This window comes from Struthio camelus, chromosome 19 (genome assembly GCF_040807025.1).
Source record: "Struthio camelus isolate bStrCam1 chromosome 19, bStrCam1.hap1, whole genome shotgun sequence".
NCBI classification, from domain to species: Eukaryota; Metazoa; Chordata; class Aves; order Struthioniformes; family Struthionidae; genus Struthio; species Struthio camelus.
Window position 1 is genome coordinate 1,912,520 of NC_090960.1, and position 23,609 is coordinate 1,936,128.

General features: G+C 52.4%; 1 protein-coding gene across 12 annotated transcripts in view; it reads left to right on the plus strand.

The window, feature by feature from the left end:
- The window catches only part of SLC39A11 (solute carrier family 39 member 11), a 153,348-nt gene that overhangs the window by 53,832 nt on the left and 75,907 nt on the right, over nt 1-23,609 (plus strand). For 8 of the 12 annotated variants that reach the window (XM_068913862.1, XM_068913859.1, XM_068913853.1 and 5 more), the window contains one exon: nt 7,632-7,776. In XM_068913862.1, the coding sequence (XP_068769963.1) occupies nt 7,632-7,776 (145 nt within the window). The remainder of the gene's footprint in view (nt 1-7,631; nt 7,777-23,609) is intronic. The other 4 variants (XM_068913856.1, XM_068913863.1, XM_068913857.1 and 1 more) reach the window with 1 other exon arrangement.

The following is a 23,609-nucleotide window of genomic DNA, read 5'->3' on the forward strand; positions in this document are numbered from 1 at the left end:
CCCTTGGCGAGCCTGCCCCTGGAATTTGGGAGGAGCGTGGCCCGCCGGGGTCTCGGTGGCTTCCCGCTGGCCGGTGGAGGGGGGCAGCTGGCGGGTTGCGGTGAGTCGCTCGCGCGTGCCCCCCGGCTCTCCGGGGCTTGTGCGTGAGCCCCGCCGGCACGGGCACGAGGAACCCGCAGCCGGGAAGCGCCAAGCAGCCGCTGCGTTGCTTCGAAGAACAAAACACCCGGCCGTTGTTCTGCGTGCAAACGGGTGCCCTTTGACAGCAAAGTAACTTCTAAGGCAGCGATCTTCTCTTCTACCTAATCCTACTTCATATTTTTAAGTATCAGTCCGTGTGCTTGCCTAAGAGAAGGTGGAGGTTTGCCGCTTTGTTGCTGCGCGGCCGTCGTCTTCGTCGCGCAGAGACGGCCGAACCGTTCCCGCGGGCTCGGGGGCCGGCGGGATGCCGAGACGCGCTGCGCCCGTCGCCGAGCCCACGGGGCGGCCGGGCTCCGTGGCGCGGGCTCGCGGCAAGGGCTGTGCTCCTCACTCCTCCTTTGTTTTCTTGCTTTTGTCTTTTTACTGCTTCCTGGTCTCCGATCTGTTATCGCTTTCTCTCTTTTAATAAGTATGAAGCGAGAGCCTCTGGGCACCATCAAGACGTAGCTTATTACTGTCTCTTATTTTCTGTTTGTGGTAGCTGCTTGACAAGTTAGAAACACTTCTTTTTTTTGGTAAGGTGGTAAAGTTCATTCTAGCCCTTTTCTTTTTTTTTCTGTTGAGGCGCTTTCCGCTCCTTGTGGATGCGTTAAGCTCTTGGTTTCCCGTGGGTTCGAGGCGCCCGCTCCAGAAATGCCCGCGTGGTTATTGGGTTAAGGGCAGCAAACAACTACATTGGCAGTGCAGTGCCGTTGACCTTGCTGGAGGCTGCCGAGAGGCAGCACCTTGTGCAGGTGACTTAGTGCCACGTCCCAAAGCCAAGCCAGCAGGTCCTGTAATCGTGATTTCTCCCTTGCTTTGTTCTCCTTTGTTGGTGGGGTGGGGGGAAAAGCACATTATTTAGGGGTGTCACTCCCTTTCCGTTTCTTTTAAGATTGAGTTCAATTGAATTAGCAATTTTTGAAAGAGGTCAGATGGGCAATGCTAGGAAAATAAAAAAAAAAAACCAATGTAATCCCAGGGACCTGCTTCCCTGTTTGTTGAAAACGCCGTGTGGAAGGAGAGGCTGCACGAGCGTCGGTTGTGATTTCCTAGCCTAAAATCGCACGGGGGCGAAGTGAGCGGGGGTCCCCTCCGTGTTCCCGGCCGTGAGAGGGACCAGCAGCGTTTGCAAAGTGACGGGTCTGGTAACAGCAGGGCTGTGGGAAGAGCTTTTCCTGTGTTAACAGAAAAGGAGGAAAAAAAAATAGGAACCGGGGGGGGAAAAATAGCCCAACCAACGCACCCTAGCACCTGGTAGTCATCGGCTCCCCAGCGAGCCCCGCCGCGGCTGCCGGCGTTCCCGCGCGGCCAGGCGCGCTCCCCAGCGCCGTTCGGGAGCGAAACCCGTCCCCGACCCTTTGCGTAAAGGTGGGAGCGAAACGCCCCGGTGCGCGCCGGATCGCGGCTCCCCGGCGCGTTTATGCTGCGATTTGCGTAGGGCTGACCTCGGCTTTTCCAGCTGGCAGTGGGAAGCTGCAATCCCCTGCAGAAATGAAACGGCTTTAGGAAGTAGTTTTGCTTTTCAAATAAAACATAAAAAGCTTGCAGGGGGAGAGAAAGCGTGTGCGGGGGGTTAATGATGGGCTGCACGTGGTGATATGTTGCATTCTTGGTCTTCCTTTATTGTTATCTCTTTAATTTAAAAGACGTGAGGGAAGCGCTGCCGGGTGCGTTAGCTCTCTGGCCTGGTACGTCCTGGCCTTGAGGCTTGGCCGCCGATTCCTTAACAAAGGAGTTCTTCCTCCCCGATATCGAAGTAGTTATTTTACACAGGGACGATATCACAACATCAGGGGCCGGTTTAAGCGCTCTCTTAAGATCCGTCCCCTTCTCGAAGCAGCGTCGTTGCACGGCAGCTCCTATTCCTTCAGCCACCCTAGCGTTTTGGGGCAAAGGCACGGTCGGTGTTTTCCTTTCTGGCATCACCTGGACAAGCGGATCGCTCTCCCGTACCGAAGCCGCTTTCCCGGTGGCGCGGTCCGTGGTGGGCACCGCTCGGGGCAGGGCTGGAGCAGGCGCTTTCGGGATGCTCCCCGGCCGGGCGTTCCTGCCTCTCGCCGGAAAGCGAGACGCTTTCGGGTCGGTGCACGTTGAGAGGTGCTGTTTCTGCGCGGAAAATGGACTCCCTCCCGCGTGTTACCTGACCTTTAAGATGCTGCTGGGGTTTTTCAGGGCTGCGGTCCCCGGAGGGAAGGAAACGGACTTCCTTCGCTGCTCCGCGTCAGGGGTGCGCGCGGGAGGTGGGTCGAGGTCGGCTCGTTGGCGCGTTTTTCAGGGCACTTCTTTGCACGGCGGCTTGTGCCGGGTGGGAGGTGTGCCCGGGGGGCCCTGGCTGAGCTCTTTAGACAAGTCAGGTCTAAACGCAGATTTTATTAGGCAGGCGTGGATATACAAATTTTCCATGGGGAAAAGGTTGTCCACAGAGGGGGAGGCTGAATTGTGTGGCTGGGATGAGCCTGACACCTGGGCTTGTGTCTTCCTGCCCAGGAGCCAAGGGTGTGATTTAAGGTTGCTTTAATATCACCACCCTGGGTACCTCTTTGGGAAAGTGTAGCACAGGGAGCCAGAAGGCTGGGCTGCCTTCCTCCACCAGCCCTAACGCATTGCTGCTCAAGCCAGATTTAAAGCTAGCTCGGGGCTGCCTGTGCGTGCAGCAAATGAACAAGAGTACTTGCAGCGTGGATAGTTCCCACCGTGGCGTCCTGGACCAGAAGAGCTGGGGCTGGTAGCCTCTCCCCCCGCGCTGCGGCGGGGAAGCGCGGGTGCAAGGACGGGAGTCGCCGACGGTCGGGGCCGTGCCGTGCGCGCTCCGTCCCTGCTCGGATCCGAGCTGCCCGCGGCATCCGTGCGGGAGCGCCCGGCCCCGGCGCAGCAGGGATTTGCACACGTCTGTTGCTCGTCTTTCTGAGATAGCCTAAATATCTCTGTTTTACAGCCAACTGTCTTGCTTCTGAGCAGAAGAAATCCCTTTGTGGTGCTCCTGACTGTGTGAGTAGAGATAAGCGTTCAGTTTTCGTCAAAGTAAGTGGAGGGTAGATCTGCTGCAAGGGAAAAACAGCAAAGTTGCTTTGTTCTCAGTAACTTCACAGGTCCCAGTGTCCCCTGAGTGCTCTTCCGAGGCAAACGCTGCCCGCCTTTCTATTATAAAAGCCAGGTCAAAGCGCCCTGCCTGAAAGCTGCCTGAATAGCAGCAAATGTTCCCGTTGTGGCGGCAGGGACCAGGTTACAACAGTGACTGCTGGCTTTCTGGAGGCCGCTGTGGCAAGGACGCCGCTCTGGTTTGTAATGAGGTGGCTAGGAAGGCTGGCACGTGCTTGCTGATACCACCAGAGGGAAGGCCAGAGGCTTAGTGCTGTTTCCAGGAAACTTTAAATCTGGAAAAAAACCGCCCAAAAAACAAAAAACCAACAACCCGCAAGTCTGCGGTCTGGCCGGAGCAGTGCAAAACACGCGTTTCTTCCTCACCCGCTGTGGTTCCCCCTTGCTGGAGCTGGCTCCTGCCCGGACGCGCCGTGCTCTGCTGCCTGCATCCTTTTATTCTGCCCTGCTCCTGCTGGCGGATGACTTTGTATTTAAATATCTACCTAGCCTGGGAAGCAAAACCTGTCTCCTTGGACAGGTTAGGTCCTTGGGAGTTAGTTTAAGCAGTCTTTGGCAGGCAGCTTTCCTGAGCAGCAGTGATGGCTTACAAGCCTCTGCACGAGTGTGCTCCCAAGGGCCTTGCTGTCACTTGTGGTGACATGGCTTTTTATTGTTTTGACACCCAAAATTGAATTCACCTTTCACAAGGCACAAGCTTATTCCACCACTGCCTCCTCCCTTACCAGGTCTCTGATGTCTCCTTGGTCATGTACCTTGTTTAAAGGTGAAAATCAATGACTAGCTGCTTGATTTATTGGGCATTTAATATTCTACAGCTCAGTGAAACCAGTTTGGAGGGGAGCATGGGGATGGACGATCAGGGTCGTTAAAAAGGTCACGTTTGTGTGCTGGTGAGCGATTCTTGAGCATGCCAACGTGACAAGTCAGAGCTGTGGGGACCTTACAGCACTGCACAGCCAGGGAGGCACCTGCCGAAGGGCCCCCACCAAGGACTCTCCTCCGCCGAGGGGACATTGGTGCCCGGGGAGGGACCCCAGGCCTCCCCGAGGGTTTTTGCACTCTTAGCTCCTGTTTCACCAGAAGACAGAAATCCATGTCATGGTTGATTCCTGGATCGCCTAGAATGCTAGAAGGAGAAGGGTGTATTTTCATACGGATTAACTGCAGATTAGTGCAGCTTTTTGGTAACAAAAGTAAGACCTGCCCATTGAGCATGGGTGTTGGGTGATGTGGGGAGGAGGACTGTTCTCTGCTGTCTACAGAGATCATGTTTTCCTCATCTGCTTTATACAAGAGTCCATGAAAATCTAATGACCTTTCCGTTGTAGCTCTGCGAACAGAAACAAGCTCGGTGGGGACTCCCGTCTCCCAGAATAGTTTTCTTCCAAGCTCTACAGGTCTTCCTGCCCAAGTCTCTCGTTGCATCAGGCTTTCTGAAATAGTCAGCCCCCGTGGTTATTTCAGTTAACGCTAATTAGTGGTATGAACTAATTAATGTGGGTTGACTTTCCTCTTCTCTTTCTAATGCTTTTTTAACCGACGGACACATTCCAATTAAGGGACCCATGCAGGGACCAGGCTGAAATGACTCAGAGCAATCACAGTTGGAATAAATCGTGTGCTTTACTGAAGGTCACTAATACTTTTCCAAATTGATGGAGTTGCGTGTTTGTGCCTGCCAACAGGGAGGTGACCTGACCTTACAACAAGCATCTGAAATATCTTCCAGTTTGCCTCGATTTATGCGTAAGCAGATTCATGGGTACCGCACTGAGAAGCATTTGATGTGCTGAGAGTGGTAGCACAGAAAGTAGCTATGGGAGGCGTTTCATTGTTATGGCGAACTTTGAGGCAAGTGGTCTTGACCTCAGAAGTACCTTGCTGTTTGCACCTGTAGCTGTGTAATGATAACGTAGGTAATATGCTGAATGTTACCAGCCTGCTTTTGCTTGCACATGCGATTTCTTTTTTCCCCTTGGTTGGATTATTGTCATTTGCAGAATCCTGCAGGTTCTGGTCGTGCCTGTACTTTTGTCCTTTTTTTGTGCTGACAGCATGGAGCTGAGAGGCAGCTGTCTTTGGGCAGAGGGGAGGCTACAAATCAGGTGATGCTGAAGTGTACAGAGCTGCTGTCCCAGCTTACGTAACTTGTTTAATAAAGTGGTGGCACTAGCCATGTGGAAGGAGAGCCTTCTGCTGGGCCACACGTAGCGTTCGCTGCAGTCCTGAACAAGGCAAGAGCAGCAGCAAATGGGGAGGCCGTTGCAGGTCGGAGAAGGGCTGAACCTTCCTGTGCCATATGTATAAATTGTCTGTGTGCACGTACAGAGTTGAAGCTTTACTGGTATGGCTGGAAATTCCCATCTTTAGTTCTCCTCAGGTTAGCGTTTTCCTTGCAAGTAATGCTGCTCTTTTTCCAGAGTTGAAAACGTGTTTAGATTTAGCAGGACTGGGCTCTTTTTTTCTGCATGTTGGTTTCTTTTACGTAGTTTCGTGTATGTAGAGGAAGACCACAATGCCTAAGTGCAAACTGCAGGGTGAGCCCAGGAGTTTCCATTTTTGATCTTTTCCTGCTTTATCTGAATCAGGGGGTGCTGAAGTTCCTGGCATTTCTCCTTGTGATAAGTTTTCCACTGGAAAACACTTATATCTCTACCTGCTCTTCCAACTACCTCTTGTCAGATGAAGAGTTGCATAGTGTCCCCCATGGAAAGGCTCGGCGAGGTGACGTGGATCTCTGCCTTCTCTAAGGAGTATTTAAACATGAGCGCCTCAGCGGTGCACCTTGTAACTGCTGGGTTAATGGAGGTGAAAGCACCCTGATTAAACTGCAGTAGAGAGCAGATAGCAAATATGTGATTAGTATTAATAGCACCGGTCAGACTATATTATGCAAATGATGGGAGAATAGATGATTTAGTTATTCATCTTTAACCTTTATTTTTGTTTAATGTGACCTTACTCATCGAGGCTCTCATTACCGTCTCTGGCTGTTCAGCATATGTTAGTTTATTCCGCTGCCATCACTCTCGCTGCTAAACCCGTGCTCCTGGTCAGAGGTGCCGGGTGAAACCAGAACATCCATCCATCCCAACACTGCTGATGCCCTTTCCGAGTGGCAGTGCCCGGCCCCTGGCACGTTCGAGGTCGTCAGTCCCCATCATGGGACATTGCCTTCTCCCAGCTGTCAAACCAGTTACCTGTTTCCTGTCAATTTTGTAGCTATCATCAAGCAGGGCTAAACAGCCCGCGGGGTGTGCAGAAACACTTCTCTTTTCTGCCACGTATCTCCAGACTGTGGGGAAGGCAGAAGTGGTGTCTGCCAGGTTTTTTTGGCTGGTCCAGATAAAGACTCTGGTGCATTTTTTTGAGTTGCAGCTGGTTTTCATGAACCTTGTCCAGATTGGCAGGAATTCCTCCTGGGAGCGGTGCGGTCCTTATCACCCCGGGGAGTCTACTTGGATTCCCTGCAGACTTTACCCATAGTTGGACGCTGTTGGTTTTGGCCTTCTCTCTCTGTTTTTTGGAGGTTACAAATGGTGTGCTAGCATATGAAGTTTGACCAGGCCCTCTGGAGATGTTCCACTAAAATAACACTGTGGTTCTGAACAGAGTTCCTCATTTGATTCTCGAGGAAACGGGTTCAATTCTGAATGAACTATTTCCCTTGCAAACTCAACCCACGTTGAACAAATTGTACGCAAGTGCAAAATAAATTTCTACTGAGGTCAACGGGATCTGAGCCCGAACTTCCAGGCGAGTGAAAGCTTATCTCCCTCTTGGAGCACAATGAAAACGTCGTTGTGTGTGCTGCTTATTTGGGCTTGATGATTTATCTGAGCACTTGCTACCTGGATTCCTCATGTGCTGGGGGAAGATACTGAAATGGTTACGATAACCCAGCAGCTCGACCCTCTGATAATGGCTCAGCAGTGCTGATGATAGCACGTGTCCTTCCTCACTCTGTTGGTCTTCTCCAGGTTGATTTTGGAGGGTGTTGTATTTGTGGAATTGTTTCTTGCTGTAAACGCACAGGAATTTTTTGGTATTGGCTTTCTCTCTTGAGCACCCCTGCCCCCTTGGCCCACAGCTCCTGGTAACCCCATTGTTACTGATGTTCCTGCTGGAAATACTTTAGTTCTTTGTAATTAATTGTGTACCGGGGTTAGGGGGGTGACGGGACCCAAAAGACGTGTGTCTGTGAAGCAGTGAGAAGCTGATGTGATGAGCCATGCCCTTATCAGCTTTCAAACCACACAGAAGTCAGAGGTGCCTCTGAAGATGAGGCCAGGAGAACGTTGGTGGGGAGATGTGGGAAAGACCTAAATTTCTCTCTTGCATTGCAGGGTTTCAGTGGACCTCCCCACGCAGCTTTTGCCTTGAGCTGTGACCCACGAATGGTGAAAGAAAAATATGAGCATGAACCCACCCATCACCTGGACTATGAAAGCGAGCTGTCCATCCGGATAGGTAGAGCTGGGCTCCATCCAGGCAAGCATCCTGTCATATACCAACCGCAGAATGTATGGGAAAAATGTCCCTGTTAAAGTGGCACCTAGACTGTAATGTATGTGATTGAAATTAGATCAGTCTTGACGTGTGCATGCAAAGTGCACCTTCTCTCCCCTCTCTGGATCTGTCTCTGCACAGGCTGGCTCTTATTGCAAGAATCATGACTTCTGTTTCTACTTCAGTTCTCAAAACCACTTGCATGTCTGTCTGTGCCTGTGAATTATTGATAATTAGATCTCTCATTCACCAGGGAAATGAAATCATTGGCTTAACTTGAGATAAGTTTATTTTCAGCGTGGGCGCAGTGAGTGCTAACCCTGCCCTTGCTGAGTTGTGCCACGTTGAAGGTGTCCCATTATACTGACCCTCAGTTGCCCTCCCTAATTATGGAGTATGACTGGCAGTTGTGTTGTCACTCCTTATGTTGGAGGTTAATAGAATTTTAGCTGCCAAAGAGTGGAATTAAATGTCTTATTGGCAGATATTTCTTCTTTAAACATTTTTTAAAGAAAAAACTCGTTATTCAAGGTGGTGGAACCTGATGAGGTTTCCCAGTTCCAGGGATGGTGATGGCCCTGCAGCCTCACCCCACTCTAGGGGATATGTCCCTCTCAGGCTTGGATCCAGTTCTTGTTGCTAGGCAGAATTCACCTAACACAAATTTTTCTTTGTCTATTTAGCAGCTTTTCAGTAGACAAAGACAGTGTGATTTAGTAAATGAATCTTGTTGCTCTCCTGCTTTTTCTTAGTTACAGAGAAACTGAAACGACAGTTTACAGTTTCATGAGTATAGCTGGGAGCAGATTGAGATGAAGAAATGACCCTTCTCTCAAAAAAACAGCATTAGCCTCTTAAATCAGGCTGTGTTATTTTACTGTATTATATAATTGCATTTTTCATAAAGTATTTCAAATCCACAGCGTTCTTCAGGATTTGAAATGTCAGCTTGGATTTTTCCAAAGGGATGGAAGGAAGTCTTGTGCTTGGCTCCAACGGGTTTTGGGTTTTTGATGTCTTTAAGTTCCCAGGGCAAGTGCAGACTTGAACACTGCTTCTATTGCAGTCAGTAAGGCTGTGGCAAGCTTTTTGATATTTTTTAAGGTCAAAACTTTACATCTTAGGTGCAGTTTAATTTTATTCTTCAAGAAAAAAGTAAATATCCTCGCATTTTCCAGTCAGCGCAACTTGGGATTTTATGTTTTCGTCTTCTCTCTTGGTTGCAAACAAAACCGGTGCAAATGGTTTTGAGAATAGAAAATTTCCATTAGGCTCTATTGGTTTTCTCTCTCTGGGGAAATTCTATTAAGGATCTACAATACGTTAATGCTTTTATTGTCTTTTGTTGATTCGTTCTTGTGCTTACTGAGATGAACTCGGTATTTTCACAAGATTCCTCATGTCCTCTAAGAAGGCAGCTCTCTCCAGCTCTGCGTTCTTCTTGGCTGTGCTCTTGGGAGTGCTCGGGAACATAATGGGTGTTTTCTAAATCCAAAGAGTATGTCTTACTGGGACGTTTCAGACGTAATTATGGTTAAATCATTGACCCTGACTTCATATTTACACATCTTAAAATACTTAAAGCCATGAAAACAAGAAAAAAATCCCAAAGCAAGCCCCTGCATTGTTTTGCAATTGCCTTTACTGTCTGGGGATGATGGTGAGGAGAGGAGTAGGAGAACTGGTATTGAAATGGCTGGAGGAAGTGTCTGAGGTCTCTGCTGTTAGAAGTTCAAATGTGTACTTAATTTGGCTGCTGTGAGAGGCTGGGAACACGAGCAACCGTGTAGTTATGCTTGGTTGGTGGGATCCTTGTAGCTGCCCAGAGTGACCGATGCTAAGCAAGCAAAGAGGTTTGTTTAGTCCTGTGAAAAGGGAGATGGAGGAAATGCAGCAATTAGAACTATCCCTCGTGCACTCTGGGAGAAAAAAATCTTATTCTGTATTTTCTCCCAGCTATCAGCATCTTTGGGGATAGCTCTGGTCTTCTCCATCACCTTGAATCCATTGCTTTCAGTAATTTACAAGTTGTTTGTAAAGAGTGAGAGTAAAAAGTGCAGTACCATCCAGACTGGGTCCAAGGCCCTTATCTCTCTCTGAACGTGCTCGGCAAAGGTGTGGTTGGAGCCCTCTCTCCATCTCTTGTTCTCCAGTTCCTCTCCAGTAGGTTGCTGTGATGCTCTGTGTCCTGCCCGTTCCCGCGCGTTCCCCCTCTGGAGGCTGCCATAGCGGAGAGTGCAGCAGCGTTCCCCTGCCGATGGGGCAATTACAGACATCGCAGTGAATCTAAATGAGACTTCATGGCAGTCGCTAACAGCTGACTTCCTCGTGGATGTGTGAAATAGCATCCGCGTATCTGCATGAAATAGGGTATAGGCGGATATGGTATGAATTGCAGTGAAAAGTGTGTGTCTAGACACAGTATTTAAAGAGTGGGATAATCACTAGGCTTTAATTGCTATGAAGTAAAGAGAACCCAGCCTTGTCTTTAGTATTTCTGGGTAGGAAACAGATGTAATTGTCTTTCTCTGCCTCCCTTGGCACAGATTATGGTGCAGATGAAGTGGTTTTGTTGGTTTCTCGGTGCAGCCAGGTGAAGCCCTCACCTGCGCTGCAGACGGGGACCAAAGAGGGGCTCAACCCCCTGCAGCAGAGTGCTGCAGAGCGCCCCGGTCCCCAAACCTCACCCCACCGGCTGAGGGCTCGTGCCTGTTGCCCACAGGAGCTTGCAGACATCAGAACGAGGGGAAATAGTTTCCGCAGGTTCACTGTAGGCTGCGGTTTCTCTGGATGTCTGCAGAACCAGAAGTCCGGACTTGACCCCTTAAATGATAGCTGCATGTGGCGGTGTTCTTAGGTAGTTCTCAGAAAGGATTTACATACCACATTGCACCTTGAAACCTGAGCCGTGACTCATGCTTCTAGAAACTGTATATTTAACAGGGAGGGATGTTGATTCCTTACGGTGTCCTGGTGCAGAATGATTCATGTCGCTCCAAATCAGATTACAGAACAGAGTGGGAGGGCAGTGATGTTCCCCATCAGCCTCCTTCGCTCTTGCTTTAATATCCTTGCTGAAATATTGCAGGTGAAACACTTTGTGTCCAAAGGAATGCTTTCTAGGCACCTCGTGGTGGAGGGTTATACAGCAGAGTGCCTGTAAAGTGCTGAGTAAAATGTCAAATCTCATTCCAGCGCTCATCTGGGACCGTCTCGCTGCCTTGGCTGCGGCCGACAGCTCCAGTCGGGAGCGAAGCAGCACAGCGGCTGCCGCGCTCCGGCCGCGGGGAGTTTGGAGAAGTCGGCTATGGGCTAAGCTAGCTGCTGGGGTGGGTTAACTTCTGGTGTCTCGCTATGGCCCGAATGTTTTAGGGTGCTTAATAAGTTCCTGACCACAAACACAAATAAACGTGTGCTTAAGTACCCAGCTAAACAGTGGCATCTGCGCTCACTCGTCCATCTCAGAAGCGTGGACATCGGTGCCAGAGGGATGTCATGCGCTTCCAGCCTTGTGCTGTGAACACTGTTAAGTTAGTAATATTATTAAAGGGAACCAGGATTCATTTCAGTGACTCAGCTGATTTTTGGTATAGCTTGGCTTAGGAAATGGCACTGTGGCATGCCTGTATAGATGCTCAGTAAGTAAATCCACATGGGAATAGTAACTAGAAAAAATACTAGTGTTTGAAATAGCGTACTTAAGAAACGAAATTTCATTAAACTTGCTAGTTAAATGAACTGTGAGGCTTGGGGGCATCATAGACAACTCCCACTACATTTAATTTGTATTTTCTTTCTTAAATTTGAGCTGCTCCATCAAAGCAGCTGAAACACAGTGCAGGCCTCTTCGGCTGAGGCGGACCTGGCATTTTGGCCAACGGAGCCCTAGGCCAGGGTGTCAAAGGGATTTCCCTGCCGCCGGGAGGTAAGCGGGCTGCTGGCAGCTTGCACAGACCCAGCAGCGAGGGTCCGACCTGCCATGGTGTCCTTGAGACCATGCTTGGTTCGTTTCAGCTGCATTATAAGCAGTTTTGCACTCTAATTTTCTACCTCCTTTCTGAGACTGTCATTGCAGCCCTCTCTGCTTTTTTTTTTTTTTTCCCTCCCCCTTTTTCCCCCTTCAAATAAAATTATTGTTTAGCAAGGTTGCTGCTGTAGAGTACACAAGAAAGGAAGACAAACCCCCTCAGAGACAATAGAAAGAAAGGGCATGGGTTGAGTTGTAGGATTCATATTTACGCTTCAGGCAGCCGTATGGATATTGTTTACCTCTATCATCTGGTTGTGTCCTTGTAGTCATAAAATCCACTCTTTGCCCTGCTATTTCTGAAACACAGGACTGTTTGCTCAGTGCTTCCATTAGCTTCCGCAGAAGCCAGCAAATTTTCATTTGCCGTTGGAAGCTGGCTTCATCTGTGCAGCCAAGATTCAAACTGATAGAGCTGGGAAGCCTCCACGTTAGGATTTGGGACATGCTGAAGTAGATCAGAAAGGTAATGTTTCAAAGCGCCTTATGTCTCTCGGGGAAGGTGTTCCAGTGAGTGGGGTCAATGGGTGACCACAATACATGTGCGGAAAGGGAATAAAATGGGTCCCGACCGTGGAACCCCTCTTCCATCACCCTGCTGTCTAGTGGAGCTTTGGCTCCCAGTCCAGGCTTATTCTGACTTTCCAGGCTGCCCTATCTGTGGGCTACTTTGTTTTGCTGTCTCTCACGGTGCCTAGGGGAAAGCAGAAAGACTCCTCCATAAAAGCTGTCTGTTCCTGTAATGAGAACATGAGCGATTTGCTAAAGCTTGCCCGGTACATTTTCTCCATGTTCCTCGCTTTCATGAGCAGAAGGTGAGGCTGCGAAGGAGAGGATGATCCATGCAGCCTCTGCAGCCACGAAACTGTTGTGATTCATGGTGGTAATATTCAGCTGGAGCCTTGCATGTGCATCCGAAAGGTTCATTAAGTCATTACAACTTATATAACATGAAGCTCCTTATGCAAAATGGAACGTTTGCTAGGTTTGGATGGTTCCACTGCATTTGTAATAATGTTGACTCGCTCACACCACGCTTGGCCTTCTCCCGAGCCTGGAAAACTGCCACTTTCAAAAGCCATCAATTCATTTTGGGTTTTAATAGCTAGCCTTGATGATGGCCGCCTCTGGCGATGGCTGCATTGATTTAAAAACATTCTAATGCCCCTTTCTGGAGCATTTCAAATGGTTATTGACCATCCCTTTCAGACTGGGTTTTGCGGTTGGTTTTTAGAATCACAATTAAATACGAATTTGTATGCACAGAGCGTTAAAAAATCAAAGCACATAAGCTTTGTGCACATAAGCAAAAACTGATAGAACTACTTCTTCAAGTGGAGGTTTGTACCCCTATTATTCTGGTCAGAACCTCACTCCGTGGATTAGAAGTTTTGATTTTTCAAGTCTAAATGAAACATGGCAGTTTATTCTCATTTGTTCTTGGTCAGACTGTCACTTCACCTATACATCTTTCTTTGCTCCACTTTCCAAGCTGGGCTTAAACACGTCTTGGAAATATTTGCGGTGGACCAAATTCTGCACTTCTGCACTTAATCTAAACCTGCAGCAAATAAATCACTGAGTTCAGCGGGGTTGCTCTGGGTTTAAGTTATTAGGCTTTCCAACTACACGCAGTCTGATCCTTAAGTAAATGCCAACCTGTGACCTGCTAGGAGACAGTTCTCGTTTGACGTAACCTCTACGGTGTCAGGAGCGTCCTCTCCTGCCTCCAAGCGATCTGCGAGGGGATCTCCGGGTTGCATATTCCATCTGCTTGCTGTTGCTCGTTCCCACCTTGCCCCAGGAGCAGGGAGCCTGTTTTCACGCATATTGATGCTTGTGTTATTACTAATCGAGAGGAGGAGTAAAACCAGATCGCAGCAACACTAGCAAAATACTTCCAAGTTCCTTGAGCTTTCAATGTATTTTTGAGGTGGTGACGGGTCTTTAAAGAGTTCAGCTGCCCTTCGAAGAGGGGGAGCGTCCGGCTGGAGCTGGAGGGCGCTCAGAGGTGCTGGGTACCTAAGGAATGGCTCTTCAAAACAGGCCTGGGATACGTTTGGTGGCTTTGTCCTTTGCTTCAGTCTCGGCTGAACGGTGCTCTGACGTCGTGGGCGAGCGCAAGCGTGGACAGCTGCCTTATTTGCCCGTGGAGGCACGAGCCGTCTCTGCCGCTCGGGAAGGGGAGAGCCCCGTGGCGAGGGCAGGGCCAGCCGCCGTCGGCGCGTGTGAACCGAGCCGAGCTCCTGGCAGCCCGCGCCCTTGCCTGCAAGCGTTGCCCCTCGCGTCCTTGTTTCCTGGCTCCATCCAGCACTCTCCGTACGGAAACGGGTCCTAAGGGGCTTAGCCCAGCCACAGTCTCTTCTGCTTAAGTCTGTTCAACCACTGGAGTTAGAAGCAAGCTATGGCATTACTTCATCCGTCTCCCTTTTGAGCCGGGACCCTCCAATGAGATCTGTGGAGGCCATTTAACACCACTTGAGCTTTTCCTGGAGAGGTGGCACGGGTGGGAGATAGAGCAGGAGGACAACACACAGTGAACTTGCTCGGGGTTGGTGTGAACCGCTGTGGGTAACCTCGCGGCAGGATGGATTCGTGCTGCGCAGGAACGGCCCCGGAGCGTCCCCCCCGGGGAGGGGGCAGCCCGCCAAGCTGGGGTGAGGCTTCCAGCCCGGCCAGGGACGCGGGCAGCATCTTGCTGCATGTGCTCGCTGCTCCGCTCCGTGCTCATTTTATTTAACCACGATTTGTTAATCTATGCAGCTAATTAAAGCCTGTTGAGTGACATGCTGGTTAAGACCTATGCCTCGAAATCAGGTCTATTAGCAAGTGTGGAAGCTACAGAGATGTCTTCTATGGTGCTTGTGCCCCTTAATCAGAGGAGTCATTTCCCAAATTGAGTCTTGTTAATTCTGTGCAGTATTATCGAGGCGCTTTAATTTCCTGGCGACACCTGACAGTCTGTTAGGTCTTTTCACTCAGTTTTAATTCTGCATCTGTATAAAATAGGTAACTCAAGAACTCATTTCCCATCCTCAGCCGGTTGAGTCACGCTGCTTTGCCGCCTTCTGTGCTCGCGTTCGGGGGAGGCTGCAACGGGGCACGATGCCGCCGTCTCAGAGAGTCCAGGAGGGCTTTCGTGCGAGGGCAGAGCTCGAGGAGGGTTTTCTTGCCTGTGCCGTCAGGCTCTGTTTGGCTCGTGTGAGGAAAGAGCCCAGAGTGTGATGTGTCCTGGGGTAACCCGCTCAGACAAGCGTGCGCCCGTGTGAGTGCCCGTGTGCAAGAGGGGGGAGAGCTGGGGCGGACCCGCGGGAGTAGTCACTTGTGTTATAACTGCTGTTTACTCCCCTAAAGTTTTATTACTCTAATAAGTCTCCTGCCTTAGCAAGGTAATAGGACATTAAAACGTCCCTGGAGGAACATCTCCAGAGACGTGCGTTGCGTCAAAATACTTGTGTTCCCAGAGTGGTTGCCCTGTATGGTGACAGCTATCTGCAGGGCTGAAATGGTATCTGAGCCCAAGAGCAGGCTGGCAGGGGGCTTAGCGCAAGAGAAGAAACCCTCCACTGCAGCTGCGTTAAAGAAAGCCTTAAATTTCAAGGTTTATCAAGCTGAACTGAACTAACAATCCGGATTTCTGCCTCTGGAGTGGATGGGTTTTGGCTCCATTCAATAAACACAATAATTCATTTATTTTCTAGCTGCGGTTCTTCAGTTGAATGGAAATGTGAGCAATTTTCACTCACCGTAAGATTGCTTTGAAGGAGTGAACTGAAAATCGGGAGCTGTAGCAGTCACTGGATATTACAGTAGTATTAGCTGAGGAGAAATACCGGGGAAGGGCCGTGAAGTATATGAAGGGCATCATTGCTACTTTGAAGGGAAGGGAATAAATCACATCGAAAAAGGTGTTGTTCCCCACATTAAAACTAAAACAATTTAAGAATAATACTAAAGAAATGTATAAAACATGGCACAACTGCGTCATTAATGATTTGCTGTGGCTTCAGGTGTGTAAAGGCACACGAAATGGGGTTTGTAAGTGATGGGCCAGGGTTTCAAGCAATCAGAAAACTGAGGTAGGGGAGCCTGCTGGAGTCGTCCATCCTCTGTCCCACCCCTGGTTCGTCACCTCCTGCCCTGCCAGCCTTGCCGCGGGCTCTTTTAAGGGGTGATGTTTCGTTGTCCTCAGAATACACTGGTCTGGTAAAAATCTGCGCGGAGCAGTTTGGCCGCACTGGGTTTTCGAGATGGGAAGCTGCTGTGCATTTCCTACCAGCCTTCCAGGGGACCCGCTCGGCTGTTTGCAGCGTGACCAGACCAGGGGTCAGTGCATGTAAAAGTCGGTGCTGCTTTGGGATTTTTAATTGTTGGTATGTGCCTGGTGTTTGATGGCGACTGGGCGAACCGTGGGGGCTTCCTGGCTCTGCTCGTGCTCAGAGTCAGCTCTTAGCGAGCGCAAACCTCACCCTCAAAACTAAACATATTCTCTGGGTGCAGAGAGGAGCGTGGGGGAACGCGATGAGACATGTTTATTGCAGAAACACATGCAGTCTTATGCAGGGCTTTCTGTCTTTGCAAGGCTGTGCAGACCTTTCCTGACCCTCCGTGAGACGCAGAGATGTTTGGCAGGACCACGAGACCTGGCAGGCACCCCGTGTCCTGGCTGAAACCAGCAGGTGTTTCGCTGCTCAAATGCCTTTGTGAGCTGAGCCAGTGCCCCTTAAAGATGGATCAGTGAAGACTTTGATCTTGTTTCTGCTCAGCTGTGTGCTGGGTTGCAGCCCTGGAGCTCTTGGCGAGGTCTCTGGTGCTGGAGCTGCTAGAGGAGGCTGCAGGTGGAGACTGGAGCTGGTAGGTTGTGTAATGACACGCTGCTCGGGCTCTTCCAAAAAATCACGGTCAGGTGCTGGGCACTGAACAAACGAGGAAGCCCCTATGGAGCTCATCTTCCTTGCTGGGTGGAGGGTCGGCAAACTTTTTTTTTTTTTTTCTTTCCCTCTTAAAGGCAATTGCTTGGTTTTCCTAATCTTGGGAGTTCTCATGTGGCTTGTGGTGTTGGTTTCCTTCTGATCTGATTTCAATTTCAAAATGTTTGTGTTTCAGTTTATTGTGTCCTGAGACAGCTGTTTATGTCCAGGCCTCTCTCTTATCCTCTTCCATGCGGTATATGGCACAGGATGGTGGAATATGCCTTTTCACTAAAAATCAATGTTTTATTTCCTCCCCTTAGGAAGCCTTCCTAGAGACAAGTATTGATTGCTCTGATAAAAGCCATGTTCGCGCTGTAATTGCTCTTTAAACCAGTGAGACGGGTCCTTCATGTTCAGCTGGCCGTCTCCGCAGTGGGGTTGATTGCCCGGTGTTTCTTTGTAGGCATAAAGGGGAGGCTTCAGCAGGGAAGTAACCCTGCAGCTGAAGCATTTAACTCTTATTAAACAGCAAAAGAAAACAAACAAAAAAAAATCTTTGCCAAGATGGAGATGTTAATCCAAACAAAAGCAGAGTGTAACCGTATTTCCCTGATCCTTGTTAACTTCTGTGCCCTTTAGGGACCCTAAAGTTACCGGGACGCCTCGAGGGTGCTGGGCAAGGGGACTCTGGCCTTATGATTTTCCTCCCTAGCTTTCCATGCCCTCCTGAGATCGGGTTGGTGTCCTCGGCCTCCCCTCGCGGGCAGGAAGGCATAGGTGCAGCGTAGCTCCACCAAAGCCATCGACGAGCGCAGGGAGGAGAACGGCGCGACTGGTTAACGCACGCGCCGCGGCCGTTCGCGTGCCGAAGGACAGAGCGTGAACGCAGCCTTCCCGCTGCTGGGGAGCCCCTTGGGGTGACTGCATGGATGGACTGGTATTTCCCGGGTGCTTTTATAGTTTCTGGGGCAAAAACGTTTAGAGACATGCCAAGTATTTGTCGTTTGAAGGATTAGAGTGCTTAAATAATGTTTCGAAGACGTTTCTGATGTGAGTCACGTTAGGCAAAACATAGAGCTGCTTCTGCAGAGCAGCCATCACCTAATGCGCGCCTGTCGTCAGTGCCATCGGGGTGACTTCAGCAGTATCAATATTTTCCATGCTATTTTTAGTGCGCGCGCATCCTGACAGGCTCGTGGAAAGACAGCTGGCTTTGAGGGATATGCCGCTATGCGAAATCACAAACAGCAGAAGGTGCTACCCAGCCGAGATTCGCGCTCCTCCGGCTGGATATCCGTGCGGAAGCGGTAGCCGGGGCGCGGGAAGCCCTGGGGCCATCACCGGGGCGCGCGCGGGCTTCGTCTCTGCCCCGCTCCCGGGAGGCGGCGGGTGGGCGGACGGCGGCGCCCCGCCAGCGCTCTGCTGCCGCGCGGTGACCCACCGCCGGTCCCGCTCCGCGGGAAGGGGCTGTCCTGCCGCGGGACGCGAGATCCTCGGGAAGGAAACGCTAGGAGCTTTCCAGAGCGTGATTTTTGCTGGTAAAATCCCGGGTTGCTTTTCAATTGCTGCTTTCTCCCTTCCTCTGGGAAAAGAGATGCCTTGGGTGGTCGATGATGGGTGTCCATGCCTTGGCAGCTGTGAATTGGCTGCAGACTGCGTTTTTCCAGGAGTGCACCCAAATCCCAGCTGCGTGTGGCACCCCCGTGGCCCAGGAGCACTGGGAAGACTCGGTGCTCAGCTCCTAGCCCGGAGGTGCCGGGGGGCCGGAGCTGCTCCCTGGCAATCAGGGGAGCTCTGAGTGCACGACAGACGCCCTTTAGCGTTTCCAGTGCCCCTAGCACAGGAGAGCTCTACCTCTGGCCTTTAAATCCCTCGGCGTTGCTTGCTTTGGCTTGCAGGTGTCGCCCCTACGAAATTTCCAGCTCGTGTTTGATCGAAAGCAGGAAAACGTGGTGGTGACGCGCGCGGCGCAGAAGGGCGACCTTCTGCCGCTCTTGCCGAGCGCGGTCGTCTTGCGTTAACTCTCCGTTTTGGATGCTCCTGCCGGCTGTGCGCATCTCGGCCGCGGGTTTCCGCGCGCGCGGGACTGTGGCGCTCGGCTTCGGAAGCAGCGCGGTGTTACGGCCCTGGAATAAGGCTTTGGTGGTTTGTTTCTGGGGGAAGGAGACGCGGCAGGACGAGCCGCTGGGCGCAGGCGGCCGCGGGCAGAGTTGCGCTCTGCGAGCTGGGCTGGCTGGAGGGAGCGCGGCGGAGAGCCCGGGGCCAGGCTGCAGCCTCGGCGACCGGCTCCCCGAGTGTGCCGAGGGGTTAGACGGATCGCTGCCGGGCGCGATGGCGGGGGGCAGCGCTGGTTCGACGGCGGCGGGACGCGACTAGGGGTTGCCCGGGCTTCCCGGCAGGCGTGTGAGAGGTTGAGAGGTCCCGTGGCTGTCCGGAACAGCGTCACGCCGAGCCGGGACGGGGGTCTGCTTGGAGGCACGGCGTTCGGGGAGAGGAGCTTCTTCCCTACCCCCCTTCACAGAATCACAGAAGGGTTGAGGTTGGCAGGGACCTCTGGAGATCATCTAGTCCAACCTCCCTGCTCAAGCAGGGTCACCTAGAGCATATTGCCCAGGATCACATCCAGACGGGTTTTGAATATCTCCAGGGAAGGAGACTCCACTACCCCTCCGAGCAACCTGTTCCAGTGCTCTGTCACCCTCACAGTGAAGAAGGTTTTTTCTCAGGTTTAGGTGGAACTTCCTGTGGTTCAGTTTCTGCCCGTTGCCTCTTGTCCTGTCGCTGGGCACCACGGAGAAGAGATTGGCCTCATCCTCTCGACACCCCCCCCCTTCAGATACTTGTACACGTTGATGAGATCCCCTCTCAGTCTTCTCTTCTCCAGGCTGAACAGGCCCAGCTCTCGCAGCCTTTCTTCATAGGAGAGGTGCTCCAGCCCTCTAATCATCTTGGTAGCCCTCCGCTGGACTCTCTCCAGGAGTGCCATGTCTCTCTTGTCCTGGGGAGCCCAGAACTGGACACAGTACTCCAGGTGAGGCCTCCCCAGGGCTGAGGAGAGGGGCAGGATCACCTCCCTCCACCTGCTGCCAACACTCTGCCTAATGCACCCCAGGAGACCATTGGCCTTCTTGGCCACCAGGGCACACTGCTGGCTCATGCTTAACTTGTTGTCCACCAGCACTCCCAGGTCCTTCTCTGCAGAGCTGCTTTCCAGCAGGTCAACCCCCAGCCTGTCCTGGTGCATGGGGTTATTCCTGCCTAGGTGCAGGACCTTGCACTTGCCTTTGTTGAACTTCATGAGGTTCCTCTCCGCCCAGCTCTCCAGCTTCTCTGGAGGCTGCAAAACCCATCCCTAGAAGGCTGCCGGGGGCTTTGGCAGCAGCGAAGCGGAGGGGAGCGGGGCTGGGTGGCCTGGAAGAGCCGGGGTTGGGGTCGGAGCTGGGCACAGCGCCCGGCGGCGGGGGGGATTTTTCCATACTCGACACCCAAAGCCCTGCGTGGGGCAGCGGCAACGAGCCAGCAGCGTCCCCGCGGGGTCCTGCCTGGCGCCTTCGCTCCCGGCCGGAGCCGGGTCGCGCCTGGGGCTTTGGCAGCGCTGGGGCGTTTGCAGTGGCTCCGTTTCATTTGGATTTCCCGGCGTCTGAAGCGGATGGACTCCCGCTGGCGCTCTTCCTCCCTCTTCTCATCCGCCCGTTCCTTTGCAAAGGAGAAAAGCTCTGAAGCGGCGGCCCTGCCCGCCAGCCGGCTGGCGCTTGGCCGCTAGTTTGAGCGTTGTTCAGCGGTGCCCGGGAGAGGGGCCCTGCCGACGAGCGGGTCCTCGCCCGGCCGCCGCTGGGGAGTTGAAATTCTGCGCGTTTGCCTGGAAGAGCTGCTGAATAAATAAGCCCCAATTAGAGAGTTTCGTTTGCCTTTTCGAACGGGCCCCGCTGGACTGAAATGACTTTTGGTTTCAAGCTGCGCCCTCTGTTTAGACATCCTGCCTGTCGCATTATGTCTTTCTTAAGGGTCTGATTTAAATGAGGGCTTTATTTCATCCCGATATGGGGTGCAAACAGTATTCAGGCTGGCTGGGTGGGTTATTGTTAAGGCTCTCGGTCATTTTTCTTTAGTGCCCTGGCTGCTGGTCACACAAATAGACTGTTCTGATCTAGAGCAAAATCTGGGAAGAAACGGGGCTTTCATCGCATCTCCAGGCTCCCCCTTTGTGGCTCGCGCCGTGAATTACTTCGTCTTGGTTCGCATGCAAAATAGCTGCTGCATACGAGCAGAGATCTCAAATTGTACTTTTGCCTTTCTTAACAGGACGTGGAAAGACGAGAATTGTTAAGGCTGGAACAGACCCAGCACCTAGCGCAGAAGCCAAGTCGTGCGTTGGCAGCAGCAGCTGCCTCCGAGGGAGCTGTAAGGCCCCCGGCGCGGGCAGGTGTCGAGCAGCAGCCGGGCCCTGCCGGCTCCGGTCCCGCCGTACGGGCACCTCCGGTCCAAACTCACCCTTGTCCCTGGTGGGCAACGTTGACTCGGAAGCCTGCGGCTTCAGTATCTGTCCTGCAGAGGCGATCGCAGGTGTGAATCCAGATGTTTTGTTTGTGGGTACGAATATCCAACCCTTTCCCAGCGTTTGATGCAGTTCTAGGTCTGATTGCGGGCTGAGCACCGTAGTATTTTGCAGTAGTATTTCACACGATGTGTTTGCGCTTACCACCGCTTCGATGCGGCTGCTTGTTCGCGCCGTCCCCGCGGTTCGTACTGGGCGTACCTTGCCGTTGCCCTGCCCGGGGAGCGCGTGTGATTGAGAGCCCGCGCGGCGCCCCCGGCTCTCCTTTGGCACCTCAGGGTGCTCTGGCACTCGCTTTGCAGCCAGGTTTCCCTGTAAACACGTGGCAGTAACGCGATCTATCCGTACGTCTCCCTTCCCGGCGCTGGGACCGGGAACGCCGTGCCGGCACGGCTTTTCAGGCTGGGGCCGGGTGCCCAGCGCCAACGCACGGTTTATGTTGACCCGCGCGTTCATCAGCCCAGATATTTGTCCCGCCTGGTGGCCAGCGAGGCCGGAGAGCTGATCTGGTAGAAAAGGAATTCGGCAAAACCACAAAGGTCCTTTTGCGGCTGGCTGGTGCGTGGGGGACGCCCGTCTGCTCCCGCGCCAGGTTGGGCCCTGCTGGTGCAGCATCCTCGGAGGCGATGGCAGTTCGGGATGTGCCTTCCCCGTGGTCCAGCTCTTAAGCGCGCTGCCTGGCGCCCGCGTTGGCAGCGACGGCTGCGCGTCTCCGCTGCAGCCGCCGGAAAACTGCTCTCCCGAGCATCTCCGCCCCCATAGCGGTCCTGAGAAAAGCGCGCTGCTTTTTTTTCCCCTTCCTTTTCTTATTTTTTTTTCTATTTCATTTTACCAGCATGGTGAGTTCTCATCGTGCTTTGTTGCAAGCTTAAAATAAATCTGTATCTGTTTTGAACTGCGTTCTCTGGAAGTCTTAAAGCTCGAGCATATTCATTGCCATCTGCGTCTCTCTGCGCAAGGCAAGAGCGTCCTCGCCGGGGGCCCCGATCTCCCCTCCCCACCGCGCGGTGCGAGCCGAACTGGTGTTACGTGGCGAGGTGCGTGCTGCTGTGTGATAACTCGGGCCTTAAGGACATTTGGAGCGATGAAGTAAAGCTGAGGCTGATTCTCTTCAAAGCCCCGGGACGTATCTGTGGCAGCAGATGGTGCACACTGCCTTAAAGTCATTATGAAATAACGCTGAATTCACAATTACGTATAATTAAAATGGTGCTTATTTATTTATTTCTTCTGCTGCCAATGGGCGGCTCTTCTCTTTGTTAGCGGAGGAACGTGCTCCCCGGGCTGCCACGCGCTGCTGGCCCCCTGCGAGCCTCGGGTGGGAGTGACAGCATCCGCCAGGAACGCTCAAATGCAGAAATAATTAGCAAAATGCTTGTTTTGCTCTTTCTGCCTAGGAGTGTTTCTCTAGCACGCTGCCTTAAAATGGAAACAGCAGATATTTGGTTCTGTGGATTAAAAGGCTTCTGCGCTTTCCCTGGGCTTTTCCAAGCGCTCCCATCTTGCAGTCGCCCGGCCCGTGTCGGCGGGCTCCGTGCGCGCGTTGGGGCCGCGAGGGCCACCTCTGAGCCTGCCTGCGCTGCCAGCAGGCCGTGAGAGAAATCTGGAAAGCTGGAATTTTTAGATGGACTTTTTAAAATATTTTTTTTAAAAGTTGCAATTGTTTCTGACCTTTGCCGAAGTTGCTCCTCCCGGGCCGCCTCGGCCGAGGGCCAGGGCTCGGTCGCGGGGGACCTCGGCAGCTTGCGCGGGAGGTGGCCGGGCGCCTGCGGCGGGTGGCTCGTGCAATTGCACCTGCACCGGAGCAGAGGTCCGCTGCAGCCTCGCCGGAACGGGGTCGTCGCCTGCGCGCGTGCCGTTGCACCGCTCGCCCGCTGCGCTTTCCCTGGCGTATTATTCAGTTGTATTAATTTCTTGCTGGTTTGGCCCCGGGGCCGGCCTGACGATAGGCAGGGAGCAGCGCTGGCCCCGACGTCGGCGTCGTCTCGCGGCTGGTACTCGTTGCGCGTAGGCACGCGCGGCCCGTTTAAACAGGAATCGGTACCATCCATCAGCTGGAAACGCACCTTGTCTGGGAGGCTTAGTGCCGAGGTGTTCTGTGAAAAGGCAGATAAAGACCGTTTAAAATAACCCTCTACGGAGCTGGAAGTACCGCAGGAAAACGTAAGAAATGGATTTTTTTCGTGTGTGCGAGTGTCACAGTCGAGTTCACTCGCTGCCGCGTCGGAAGGAGAGCTTGACGCCGCCGTCTCGCAGGCTGAGCCGTCCGCGCCTTCCCGCCCCGGGCTGGGACGGGCAGATGTGCTGCGGATTAGGAAAC